The sequence below is a fragment of the Echiichthys vipera genome (assembly GCF_963691815.1).
Source record: "Echiichthys vipera genome assembly, chromosome: 11".
Taxonomy (NCBI): domain Eukaryota; kingdom Metazoa; phylum Chordata; class Actinopteri; order Perciformes; family Trachinidae; genus Echiichthys; species Echiichthys vipera.
The window spans coordinates 18,444,131-18,458,307 of NC_139836.1; the positions used below are offsets into that span (position 1 = coordinate 18,444,131).

At 39.5% G+C, this 14,177-nt stretch overlaps 1 protein-coding gene across 1 annotated transcript; it reads right to left on the reverse strand.

The window, feature by feature from the left end:
- Window positions 1-473: 473 nt before the first annotated feature.
- Window positions 474-13,814, reverse strand: cdhr1a (cadherin-related family member 1a; the record flags this gene model as incomplete). Its single annotated transcript, XM_083922760.1, has 17 exons — window positions 474-1,037; window positions 1,983-2,240; window positions 2,323-2,551; window positions 5,030-5,097; window positions 6,132-6,296; window positions 6,429-6,581; window positions 7,382-7,585; window positions 8,705-8,805; window positions 8,888-8,966; window positions 9,918-10,061; window positions 10,488-10,604; window positions 11,461-11,547; window positions 11,624-11,713; window positions 11,815-11,865; window positions 11,991-12,136; window positions 12,608-12,703; window positions 13,736-13,814. 17 exons carry the CDS (start codon window positions 13,812-13,814, stop codon window positions 474-476), a joined length of 2,631 nt encoding a protein of 876 aa, XP_083778886.1.
- Window positions 13,815-14,177: the final 363 nt, after the last annotated feature.

The following is a 14,177-nucleotide window of genomic DNA, read 5'->3' on the forward strand; positions in this document are numbered from 1 at the left end:
TGACTTCGTTCCTGCCAAGGGATCTGGAGTGAGCAACTTTAAGCCACTAGTGTGTCAACAAATGGTTCAAAAGGTGGAGTTAAGTTGTGACAGAATGACACAGAAACGTGAAACAAACAACAAACGGATGCAAAATGAAAACATGCTCTGCTACGCATTCTCCATCACATGAAAATAACATTATTGATCTTGTTTCAGTGAATACAATCTTTCTGATGGCGTGATAACTACCTCTGCAAAGATGAAAAATATTTTTTTAAGCCAATCAGAGCAGACTAAGCTTTTTGGGAGGGGGGCTTGAAAAGACAGACGTTAAAATCGAGCATTTCAGACAGAGGGTAAATGCAGGTATATTCAGACAGACGGCATGAGAAAAAATAGTGTATTTGTTGAACATTACAGCATGTAAACATGTTCTAGTAGAAACCCCAAAATACAAGTATGAACCTGAAAATGAGCATTATATGTCCCCTTTAATGTTTCAGCATACGTTTCTGCTCCAGTCTCATCTTGAGCTCTGAAACCAGCGCTAAGTTCACAGTGTCCTGTCTTTTCATTGGCTTCTTTCTAGGTTTGGGTGCAATTGTTGCGGAGACGGTAGGTACCACCCAATGTCTCTCCCCTGGAATGTAAGGTGGTGGTGGAGGGGGAAGAGATGGGGCGCAAGGCGGTGCTGGCGGTGCTGGCGGAGACCAATGTCTCACAACATTGCTGACATTGTTATTATAGTTGACATTTTCCACGATGACCTCAGGCTCCGGCTCTTCCTCTTCAACTCTGAATCTCTCTCCGGGAGGTTCTGATGTCTTGAAGGGGTTTTTGAAGTTCCAGGGGTTCTGTTTCCGTGGCCTCCTTCTCACGCGGCGGTTTGGCAGGATCCGGTTAGACTTTTTGTTGCGCAAGAATGTTGCAGTGGAGATGATGACTGTGACTATGACCATGACACTAATGACACCAGCAAGCATGCCTAGGATTTGCAAAGGGTTCTTTCTACTTTCCATTAAAAATGATCCCAAAGGCCCCCCACTGAGTTGGGTCTGTAAAAGAGCACAGGGAGAATTCACATCCATGGGACTGAAGGTATAGTCTATCACACAAAGATTAACCTCTAAATATTGTTCTGTGTATGCACTGTGGTACTGCATGTGCTTGTCGTTTGGCCAAAAATATCATGTGAGGTGTAAAATGCAAAACTCCAATACTAAACATCCAGGTATAAATTACTGCAAAATGTACTGCCACAATACTGTTTGTATAAAAACGTTTATCAAGACAAGATCAGAGAGGTTGACAGGGAAACCCAGCTGAGACCATGCAGCATCCGTCGGTGGTGTCATAATGTGCTAAATTACTAAATCGAAACATGGAGGAAAAGCAATGGAAAATGCTGAGAGGATGGTTTACATTGTGCTCCTGTACTCTTTTACAGACACAGCCTTCTTCTACAAAAATAAAATCATTCAAAAATGAATTTCTACAAATTCTTGGTACCATGGAGTAAAAACAACAGTACTGCTGTGCCAATGATCTCATGGCAAGCTTCCTTTATGGCACAGGCCTCCTTATAATCTTTCTGATCTTGCCCTGAGAGTGTATACGGGTCTTTTTCACAGAGTTCCAGTATATAAGAGTTGAAATGAAGATTGTCAGTGAAATGGCCAAGGAGACAATGGTCAAACAAATCCCAAACACAGCCCCCGGACGTTTCCTTAGGCCCAAGAAGTACGAGACAAATCTGGATTTGACCTGAAACATGACAATTGCATTTGCGTGAGATTACGATTTTTTTCTGACTACAAATGTTTTAATTGTTACTTAAGCAAACAACTGGTGAACCTTATACTCTGGGCTGTGATGAAATGGGCTATTCTCCAGAAAAACTCCACCTCTACATACAAATTGAACAGAATTTACTCACAGGGAATTAGGAGCAAAAGGGTTTGACTGACATATTGCTACTCATCTACTTTGTTGCAACTTACAGCTTCAGTGATGTCGATCTTGATGACTGCAGTGGTGCTGAAGGACGGCTGGCCTCGGTCCCGGGCCTGCACGACCAGCGACCAGGTGCAGTCTCTCTGCTTGGTGATGTTCTGAATGATGGCCATTGACTTGATGTAGGACTTAAGCATGATCTCTCCTGTGTCGGCATCAATGTCAAAGATGTTGTTGTTTGGCTCAGCTTTCATGATGGCGTACTCGATGACGTTGTTAGGTACCTCTGCGTCGTCATCTACAGCCTGTGTAGAGGCAGTTTGTTAAAAAAGAGTAATGGTATTGACTTGATTCTTGAATTTCATTTTATCACGAAAGAGCAAATACCTCTATTTTAACCGGTGCTCCAATAACCATAGTCTTTTCCAGGAAGTTGTCGTTGAATGCAGGTGAGTGGTCATTCAGGTCCAACACAGTCACAAAGACCTCAGCCAGGCTGTACTTCCCCTCTGCGTCCTCTGCCTTCACATAGAAATTATACTTGGACCTCACCTCTGCGTCCAGGCTCGCCCACGGCTGGGTGTAGATGATCCCAGACATAGGCTGGATCAGGAACCTGTAAATGTGACTGGATTCATTAAACTAAATAAGATGTACTAATATATGCATGCAATAGAGACCACACATTCTTGATTATTTATCTGTCAACCGTTTGTTCCGTCTGTCTTCTTAGTGTAGGCTTACTGAGTATACACCTTTGTAGAGGGATGGGGAGCATGTCACACTCTAGACTGCTTTAGATTTACTATTATTTAGTCTACTGCATTGGTCAAAACTTTAAGGGAATCTATTAGTGGTGACAAAGAAAATAATAGTATTAGTTAATGGCAAACTTTTTTTGAAAGCTAATGTTTTCATACCAGATTCAGGCTGCGCTTGAGACTTTATAGCAATAGTTAATGATCATGCCACTGCCAATCAACTCACTTTAGTCATTAAAGATTAAACTGTTAACATACAGATGAAGAGTGGAATTAGATTGTTTCACTGACTGACTTGTTTAGTGACCCTGTGACTTTGTCTGAGTCAGAAGCAAAGAACAGTCTATTTTCTCCTCCAATCCCCTTACAGGATTATCGAAGACAGAGAGCAATCAGGCAAAGATCAGGGCTACATGCTCCTGTGTATGCTGAGGTATCTGGTAACACTTCACAATAAAGGACACATCATTTTAAATAGTTACCAGGAAACAAATGAGGAATTAACGAAGAACTAACTTCTAGTGAATGATTAGTTAATAAGTAACTCCTTATAACATAACAAGTAGCTAATGATTAGATAATAATGAGTTAATTAAGAAACATCGACTTGATAATTTATAACTCATTAAGAAGCACTTCCCTCATAATTACTAATAGAGGGCTTTATAGTAGATTACGACGAGTTACTAGAGAGCAGAGTAGATCCTATATTAATAAATAATTAAGTAATATTAGTTCATGAATATCTGTGAATCGATCACACTGACCACTTTCTTTGTGGATCGTCCCTGATTAACTCCGAACCAGGTGCTGACAGCGCGAAACTAGCAGAGACTTCTTAATAACCAATTACTTAAACATTAGTTACTGTTTATGTTTCCTCCCAAACTATAGTGATACATGATGCTGAGTGTTTACTAAGGAGTCTACCATTACGTCATCATTATGTTATGATCTTTTTTTGTGTCCCTTGTGCTTTTCTAGAACTTATCATTGTCTACTATAACTACTACTACTACTACTATACTATCTACTATTAGAGATGTAACAACTAATGAATTATTCATCAGTTATCAAGTTGTTCCTGATTTGTGCCTCACTCGTTTCTTACCGTAAAATTGGATTAGCATTTACTCCTCTTTCATTCCTCAGTTGTTCCCCTGGTAATACTACTCAAACTGTTGTGTAGCTTATTATAAAGTGTTAACTTGTCATGCATTGCTTTGTAACAAATGTCAAAGAGACATTTTGGAGTAATCTGAAGTGACGTAGTTTCAAAAGCTTTGAGCAAACAAGCATGCACTAAGATAAAAGTGTTTTAAACCTCTCTCCTCTGCTTATTTCAGAAATCCTTTTTCCTGGTAACCATGTGACATCACATCTCTCCTCTAATTCATTACCACAGAGCTCAAAATATGTACTGAGAAAATACATCCCATAATAATTACACAGCATGCGGTTTATTAGGAACCACAAACACCTTGTCTGTTTATACTGGCACTGCATGTTAGGGGTTCATGCCTCCTTGGCTTTACTGTTTACTAATCCAAGGTGTGCAGATAGAAATGTGGTTAGAAAAAAAACATTGTACATGCAGGTGAGCTCTTGCATCGTAAAAGGAAAAGCAAGCTGTGAGTATATTGTGTGTTATTAGGAAAGAATAGTGACCTCCGACAGCACCTTTTTCTCAGAGGTCAGACTTCTAACTGGGAATCTAATAAAAATCGAGTTGAGAGGAAATACCAGTTAATCCTTTGAGGGACTACGGCGCTTAGGTGTAATAACCAGAGCCAAGTTCCTACAGATTTCAGGCAGATGTGTTTTTGCCGTAGTCTCTATATACGGTATTACAGTAGTCTACAGTTAAAATGCCACATCTGTTATTTAATTGAACTCATTTTACTGAGATAAGTGTGCTTTAGATGCTTTGTTTTTCTACTGTTGACAAATATTCAGGGTATGATTTGCTAATAATGTGGTATACAATAATGTGGCGCCTCTGATTTTCTTTGTTTTCATTCTCATTTCTGAACGTCACCACCTAATCCCCCACAAGGACCAATGAGCAGACTCAGGAAAAGTAGTCTGGCACTTTGAAAACACAGTTTGGTTGTAATCCAATAGTTTTATTTTTCTTATTCAGAATAACCCCCCAAAAAACTGGATAAAAAATATGTCTTATTTTGAAAAAGAGATAATACTACTCAAGTATTGATACACAAGTGTAAGTCATTGAATGTGTGGAGGTGTATTCGCATTGTGGTTGAGATATTAAAACTAGTTATCTAGATAGAGCCCATTTCTTGTATATTAAGTTACAATATTACACTCACAAGTCAGCCCCTGATCCATAGATGGAGTACTTCACTTCACCCCAAGGCCCTGAGTCTGGGTCTGTTGCCTGTGGATCAACAGAAAAGACGGATAACAGAGAAAAAGATGTTATGAGTTTGGTTGTGGATAAATAAGGTCAGTTGAACGTAACTTTCACAGCAGTTGGGGCAATCTGCAATTCCTCCAGTTTTAGTGCGGCTAAAGCATATTACTGGGATAAATCTCAAAACACTGATGTTCGATTTATTTCTACCTCTTTACTAAAGCAGAAAAGAGAACTGTGTGCTGCCATGAACTCAGTAAACCAAATGAATCTGGGCTGGATTGGAGGGTGACGTTGCAGGGGTCAGCTATAAAAAGACTGTTTTTGATGTCATAGGAACATCATCATAGGCATCGGCTAATCTGTCTGCCTGTCTGTCTGTCTGTCACTGCAGGGATGCCTGGTTGCTGTCTCTATGTGGCCAAGGTCACTTGTTGTCTCTTCTTTTATCTGATTGAAATTGCCTGGGATCAAGGAAATGAGCCTCTGTGGTGTTCACGCAAGGCCAGGATTTATCAGCGAGCCCCCCTGCTGCTTTGAGCCTCTGCAGGGCTGATACAAACTGACAAGGGCGAAGGATGATATGATATATCATCTATGTATGTATGTATGTATGTATGTATGTATGTATGTATGCATCTATCTATCTATCTATCTATCTATCTATCTATCTATCTATCTATCTATCTATCTATCTATCTATCTATCTATCTATCTATCTATCTATCTATCTATCTATCTATCTATCTATCTATCTATCTATCTATCTATCTATGTATTTTGTGCTGCAGCTGCATGTGCTACTGAGCATAAGGGAATGAAAATCTGGGAATTTTGTGTTACACAACTAAATGAAAGTGATAGCCATCTGGCAGCTTACCTCGCCTAGCTTTTATCTACATGTTTTCACATTTTATCCCAACCCTCAGCTCTCAAAAAGTCTGCATTTAGAGAATTAATGGCCCCTCTCGGGCATTTTGTTAAAATCAGCATTTTAGCTCAGAGTGACATACACTGGTGTTGGCATGTATTTTTAGACAGGATGAATATTCTCTCACCGTGACTGACACCACGTTGGAACCACCGGGTGAGTTTTCTGGAATTCTAGCGATATAGTAATCTGAGGAGAATTTGGGAGCGTTGTCGTTAGTGTCCAGGAGGTGAATGACAATGTCTGCTGTGGCACTGAACCTCTCGGGCGTGTCGATCTCGACCGCAAGAAGCTAAATAGGAGAAAGTTAGAAATAAATAAATGGGAAAAGAGCAGTATGCAACAGGTATATAAGGCTGCCATTTCTTGAGACATATGTGCATGTGTGATCCCATTTCAATCTACTCTGTTGCAATGTGTCAACCTTGTATGTGAGAAAGTGGTGTTTCTCATAGTCCATGGCAGCAGAATCTTCCACTAAGATTGTGACCTGGGCCTCATTGAGCACAGTCTGAGGGACGACTCGCAGCATCCTTCCCGGTCCTATCAGCTTCAGGTTGAATTTAGCATTTGCACCCTGCAGGAGCATAACACACATCATCACATTAGTCAGAATGTCTCATCAGTGAAAATGACAGTTATGTTATATATACATGAACCTATTTATAGTAATCTGCATTTGTTACAAAGCTATTGTACACAGACATGCTGAATAATCCTTGTAGTATATAGCCCATCCAATCAATAAAAAGGCTTTGTATCTTTTCATTATTACAGTAATGTATGACAGATCAATAGGATATCAGTATAGCAGCTGTAATATTCTTAGTGAAACATAATATCGTTGGACAAAGAGAGCTCGCCCTGATGTTGTAACAGTATTATCGGAAAACATGTTGAATGAACATCAGCCATTTGGACGAAGCTCATACAAGGAGCTGGATGCACAAAGAGACTTGCATAAGCTGACAAATGGCACAGCTAGGGAGCACTTTTTAATATGTGTTGGCATACTTTCAGATTTGTGTAATTTAAAAAGATTGTCTGTGATAATGTCAGGCTTAAAGTCATTTCATAGACAGACAGGCAGACTCCAGCCTGAACACAGCTATGGTACAATGAATGTTAAATCACTTTCTTATTAGATAACAATGTAATTTGGTCAGAAAATGAGTGTCATTACATAATGACTGTAACATAATCACTGTCCTCTCTCCTGGTTAACTGAGGCAGCTTTCAAAGGTCAAATACTGTATGAGGGTTAACAAAATGATACCTGCTCAGTAGACCATCACTAAAAATAATGATTCTTAAGTAATTTTCATAGTAGTCAGTCAGTGTATGAGAAAATATGGATGACAAAAATGTTAATTCCACCTGATCTGAGTCGTTGACAGTGATTTTCAGCCCCCGGAGTATCTCCCCCTCCGGTGGATGCTCATTCATGGTCAACTCAAACATGTTCTGCGGGCCGTTCTCTCCGTAGAAAGTGGGAGGATTATTATTCAGGTCTACCACACGGATCACAACTGTGGTCACCCCGGAGTCCATGAGTCTGCCTTCTGGACTTACTTCTGAAGCCTGGACAAAGAGGGGAACTGTTATGCAGGTCAGCTAACATTTATCACTGAGCCTCTGGGCTATTAACATTTTTTTCTCTTAACATTCTCTAAACTACAAGTAAAACTGTCACAACTGTTTCATGGGATGTCACAACTCTATAGCATGTCTGCAAAAGATAGTAACTCACCCAAAATAATTTCATTTTTGTTACAAACCCCAGTTAAATTGGCCAATGCCACCAAAATGTAAAGTTGTTTTATCATCGTGTGAGGTGTACTGGTCAAAATGATTAGATGTTTTTTCACTATGGCAGTCAACCCTGGAATTTCAATTCTGATTTAAGCTGGAGGTAAAAGTTTACTGGGAAAAGTCGGTACACAAAACAATACTGTGTAAGGTAGTACACAGAAAACGGATATGCACATTTGTATGTATACAGTACATTTATTTGTGTAGCAATGCGTTGTACTGTAAAGACAAAAACAGCAAATGATACCTCTTCACACACAAACCTTCCATTTCAAAGATATATCATGGAATATGCATGTACACTATTTAAAAAATCTGTAACAAATGGTAAAAGGACTGGCAGCAAAGTTCCCAGACGGATACCGTGAAATTGCAGTAAATAACATAAATAACACACAATTACATGTAATAAACTGTAAAAAACAACAAAAAAAGAAAAAAACAGAGCACATTTTAAAGTCAAAATCAGTTAAATTACATTAAATATACTGTAATTTAATATGGTTATTAACTGTAATTTTGCTATATCCTTATGGAAACCTTCCTTCCAGTCGTTTTACCGTTTTTTTACAGTGTTTGAAAAATGTTTGAAATTGTTTGAAATTTGGAATTTTAAAAATTCAATGGATCATTTGCTGATGGCTTAAATGATAAAGGCATGTTTAGATGTAATGAAGAGTATCATCATTTTAATGACTCAACTCATCACTTTTGATCAGCAAGCCACTTGCAAGTGGTGACTAGGCAAATTGTAGACAATTGAACAAGCTAATTATCAATAGATTTCAGAAAAATAATTCTCTTTCATGAATTGGGCCAAAGTGAATGAGAAACACTTTAATCCACTAGTTTCACCAGATACTAGATACTCTGTGAACTGCAACTTACCTTGACTTTAATGTTAAAGATTTCTCTCTTTAGATGCACAGGGAGAGTCAGCAGGGTGATACACCCGCTTGTTTTATTGATGTGAAAAACACCATCGTCGCCTATAAGAGACACAACAGACAGACCTATGAGCACTGCTGCTTCATCTTTAAAATCATTCTAATCTTTCAGTAAAATACTTACCTTCAAAAAAAGAGTAATGGATTGGATTTGGGTTTCCAACATCACCATCTTTGGCTAAAACAGTGAATATTTCAGATCCCTGGGGAAAAGATCATTTTTTTCTGTTAAATCGGTAGTTAAACATAATTAATAAATAGTTGTAGAAGATAAGCAGAACACATGAATGACCTGCTATAAAGCTGGTTTCCTGTTAAATATACTGTTATTCAAATGCATCCAATAGTTGGTACTATTGATTATCAATTAAAAAACTTTGATATGTCATTGGCACATGATAAAATTGGTTGGATCACATTGTGGAAAAACTGATGATATACAGGTTGAGATTTTCCAAACCCCTAACGAAGCAGGACATTTAATTGAGTGACCCTGTGGCTGCGTCACAGCTATCAAAAACATATGCAATAATCTATTCTGCACCTGATCTTCAGTGAGTCCTCAGATGTACATTCAAATGTCACGATCCTAATTATTTCCCTTTGGATGAAAGTCAGAACGTGTACTCTATGACTGCAGTGGCATTTTGTGACTGAGGAGATAACGTGGCTTTCACCTGCTGTGAGAAAAGCTATGAAGAAGGCATCATGAACATTACTGTTAAATGTCAGCAATTAAAACTGTGTGATATGAGATAATACTGTCTTGTGTCCTTCTTGTTTACACAGTGAACATAGAAATGACTTGCATTCACTTTGTTTGGTTACCATGTCTTGCTATGCTGTGATATTTCAATATTTTGTTTATTGAAGATGGCATGTGTCACGTGCAGATCTCTCTCTCTCTCTCTCATGTTTCTTGGTTTAAAAAGTCAAAGGAGGGGCCGGCGGTGGGACAGTGGTTAGAGCAGTCGCCCCATGTAAAGAAGCTGGAGGTCCTCGAGGCAGCGGCCGCAGTTTCGACTCAGACCTGTGGCCCTTTGCTGCATGTCTCCCCCTCTCTTTCTCACCCCAGTCTAGAAAAACTGCTAAAAAAATAATATATTAAAAAAAAGTCAAAGGAGAATGTCACTGAAGGATGTATTTGTACTCACTGGCACTGAGATTTCATAAACGTAGCCAAAATAAGGTGTCCCAATAAAAAAAGGAGGCGTGTCCTGTGCATCAATCACATTGATCGTCAGGGTAGCAGAGGATGACATAAACTGCTCCTTGCCATTGAAATTACCACCACCATCCTGGAACAAAAGAAAAGGAATGGAAATTAATATACCTGTATTCGCCCTCTGTTTCATTGCCTGTCTCTTTAAGCAACCCTCCTGAAAAAGCCCAGCCTGCTCTGATTGGTCAGCGTTTCCAGGTCGTTGCAGCCAGGGAATTAATGTAACGACCTTGTAGCACTTTCTACCTATATAAAGTATACTTGTGACATCACAACTCTACAGAAGGGATAGTTTTGATACTTTCACAGAATTTAAATAGCACCTAGGCCTGATGTATAATTTAAAAAAGACATTGTAGATCCTTTTACAATGAGGGACCTTTTAAGTATTTTTCAAATGTGTGCTAGCCATGTTTGCTGCAACACCACTGCTAGCACTATTAGCAAAAAACAAAACACTAGTGCAGGTCAGTAACATAAAATAAGTTTCGATGCCTATTACCTTTGCAATGACAGTAACAAAGTGTGTCTTTGTTTTCTCATAGTCCAACGTTTCTCCAGACTTGATACGAAGGACACCGCTATGTCTGTCCATGGCAAACAAAGGAGACTGAGGATTCTGTAACAGAGTGTGGAACAAAAGCGGGGTTTTAAAAGCACAAACACACACAGACACACAGACACACAGACACACAGACACACACTCACACACACACACACACACCACATACACACACACACACACACACACACACACACACACACACACACACACACACACACACACACACACACACACACACGCACACACACACACACACACACACACACACACACATACACACACACACACACACACATTTTATGTCACATGAATAAAAGCCTTTCTCTGAAACCCCTTAAACCCCATTTACAACCAATCACGTGTGATATCATGAAAAGTGGTCAGATGGCTAGATAAAAACACTCAGTAGCCACTTGAATTAGGCCACATCGTGTATAAAGTCTATCGTTTTCTACATCTGGATGTAAAGAGCCCATATGCTCAAGGACAGGGCAGGCAGGTGAAAGCTGATGTGTCCAGATGTGCACTGTCTCTCTCGTCACTCCAGGCCAGCTGTTCTTTGGTCCTAATAGTCCAAAGTGCAAACTAACATTCTCTGCCACCCCTGCTAAAGCAGCCCTCTAAGCCTCCAATACCTGACACAAATGTAATTGTGAATTAATCCCCATCCTCATAACTACACCAGCATGTTCCCGCACATGCACGCATACACACATGAGCACTGGAAAACTCCAACTGATGTTAACCTCATTATCAGTACACATTATTTCCATGACAGGCAGATTAACATTAGAACTGGCCAATTTCAGCTGGTGTTTCATATTTGTCCGTGTTTATTTTCTTATTTATATTCGGCATTACTTTATCGCAGAAGCCAGAGCGGGTTGGATGTGAGTGGGCTGAGTGATACCTGGAGGAAGTAGTTGACTGAGCCCCCTGAGCCTGTGTCTCTGTCCACTGCCTCGACTTTGTAGATGCTGCTGCCAAACACAGTTGTCTGAATCACAGAAAATAATTCAAGTCAGGTCACAACATATTGTGCTTAAAAAGCATACACTTCCGGCTTAACTTACTTCCAATACATCAATGATTGCTGGCATGTTTTTGAATTCAGGTTTTTCATCGTTTGCATCCATTACAAATATTGTGACTCTTTCCACAACCTAACGAGAAGAAGAAACAAAGAACAGGTTTATTTTAGTTTGCTTCATTAGAAGGGATGGCGCTAAAAGGCATAATCACACATTGAACCAGATGTTAGTACCTTGCTTCGCCCATCTGTGATGCTGACAAGAACGTCAATAGAATCTTGTTTCTGAGCAGAGATGGAAAAAGTGTTATGTTTTTTTAAGGGTTATGTGCTTAACTTTATATAAAAAGTCGAAAAGAGTTTTCTTAATTTTCTACCGTAATGTCCTTTCAGGCCTATGTTAAGTTTACCTCTCTGTCAAGCTCTTCCACCAGTGTGATGTTTCCGGATTTCGCGTCGACCCTGAAGTATTCTTTGGAGCCTGGATCAAAGGAAAGGCCATATCTCACCTCCTGGCCCTCAGGGTCTGTGCCATTGAGACTATAGATCTGTGTACCTAAAAGAAGATGTCATCACTTAGTCAGATTAGCTTCAACAGTTGATTTTTAGACTTTTTATGTATGCACAATCCTTTTTCAAATTCTATATTTAAGAATTAGAGAGCACTTGATGAATGCAAATATTTTCGAATGCAAAATCAACGAGCATCGAACCACCAATTATAAACCCATTGTTTTGGCAAAACTACTGTCAAACAAATTAGGTAGAGCCACAGTAGCCAATAAGTACTCTAACTGATGGGAGGTGTAAAGAGACAGCTGCATCACATTCACAGCCAGCAAACTGTCCCCCACATCAACAGGTGGCACCAACAGATGAGCATGGTAGTGAGAGTGTGTCATACAACACCTGTTCTTCAATCAAAGATTATTTAACATCCTGGACTCCCAGAAATGAAAATTTGGTTGTTCTACCAGCCTAATAGCTTTTTGCACTAAATGTCCTGCAATTCAGAGGTTGATCTCACCGACGGCCGTATCCTCCGAGAGGCTGAACAGTGCCAGGTTCCCATTGTAGCTGTAGGGTCCGTTGTCATAGAAATAGGGGGCAAAGTCTGCTTGTGCTGAGGACAATGAAATAAAACCAGCATTAAAAGTTTGACAATTTTATGCAATTCACTTTAAAGTGAGACTAGAGAAGAAGAGAGACACTTTCTCCTTAACTGTTTTGAGGTGCAATGAGGTTTGTGCAACTTTTTTCTAAAAGACTAATGCGCTGAGCCCAAGAATTCGTATATTATATCATCTCGTATCACATCGTACCATACCGCACCCCACCGTACCGTACCGTACCGCACCGCACCTGACCGTACCGTACCGTACCGTACCGTAGCGTACTGTATCGTATCGCATCGCATCGCATCGTATCGTATCGTATCGTATTGTATCGTATAATATTGTATCGTATCGTATCGTATTGCCGTATTGCATCGTACTGAAATAACACTATCTTTCTTATACATGTTGAAAGTTAAATAAAGTTATAATAAAGTTATAAAACACGATAAAGTACACTCTGGGGTTTTGCTGCAACAGTCTAACTTGGTCTGGTATGACCAGTGGCTTATCATGGCTAATGTTTGCTAATTTAACAAAATTTAGGGTAGATATTGTTCTCTGGTCTGTTATCACTTAACACTGATCTTCACACTGACATAGCCTTTTTTTCATTTCTAGAGTGACATAAACCAACCTGACTGTGCTGCGCTTCCACCCCCACTCACTTTGACTGAGATTACTGGAGAGTTACGTCAATCTCCTAAGATACCTTTCTATACATAGGCCTGGGATCTGTGGTTGCAGAAATAATACTATTGTAAGTTGTAATATCACATATCTGAATATTGAAACCAGATTCATAAATCAAATATATCAATCAGCATGATAGTCACACAGAGTATAAACACACACATATACGAGCATCTACCCAGGTTTAGACAAGAATATGTACGTAAACAGAAAAAAATTCAAATATGAACTGAAAAAAAAAATCCAATCATCAACGCAAAGGCTCTCAAATCTATTTGAACCAACAATGAAAATCTGATGACAGCAACACACCGACTTTAAGCAGAGAATTGAGAAGTAAAACTCACCAAAGCAGGGATGAACAAACAGAAACAGCAGTGGAAATTGTAATAGCTTTACATTCTTCATCCTAAAGAATGAAGTCATGAAACAGCACCATGAAGACGGCTCCGTCAAGAGTCCTGTAGATGAGGTGTAGCTCTCAAGGTGTTTGTGTGACTAGAGAAGGCTAAAGGCAGATGCTCACATGCTAATCCAATGACACATCTTAAGAGTTCCTCCTGGGTCCCCTCAGTCCAACTGGGTTTCTTCAGCCACCACTCCACAGGAGATGGCTCTGTCTGCAGGGAAGACAAAACAAGGATATACCACAACTTTGCAAATGATGTGCAGGTATATTTTTCACCGTTTTTTAGGTTTTGGTGTAGATCAACAGCTTGCATTTACCACAACTAATACATAAACATACATGTAATGTTCTGTTCATGTCTGAATATCTTTAGAAAATAT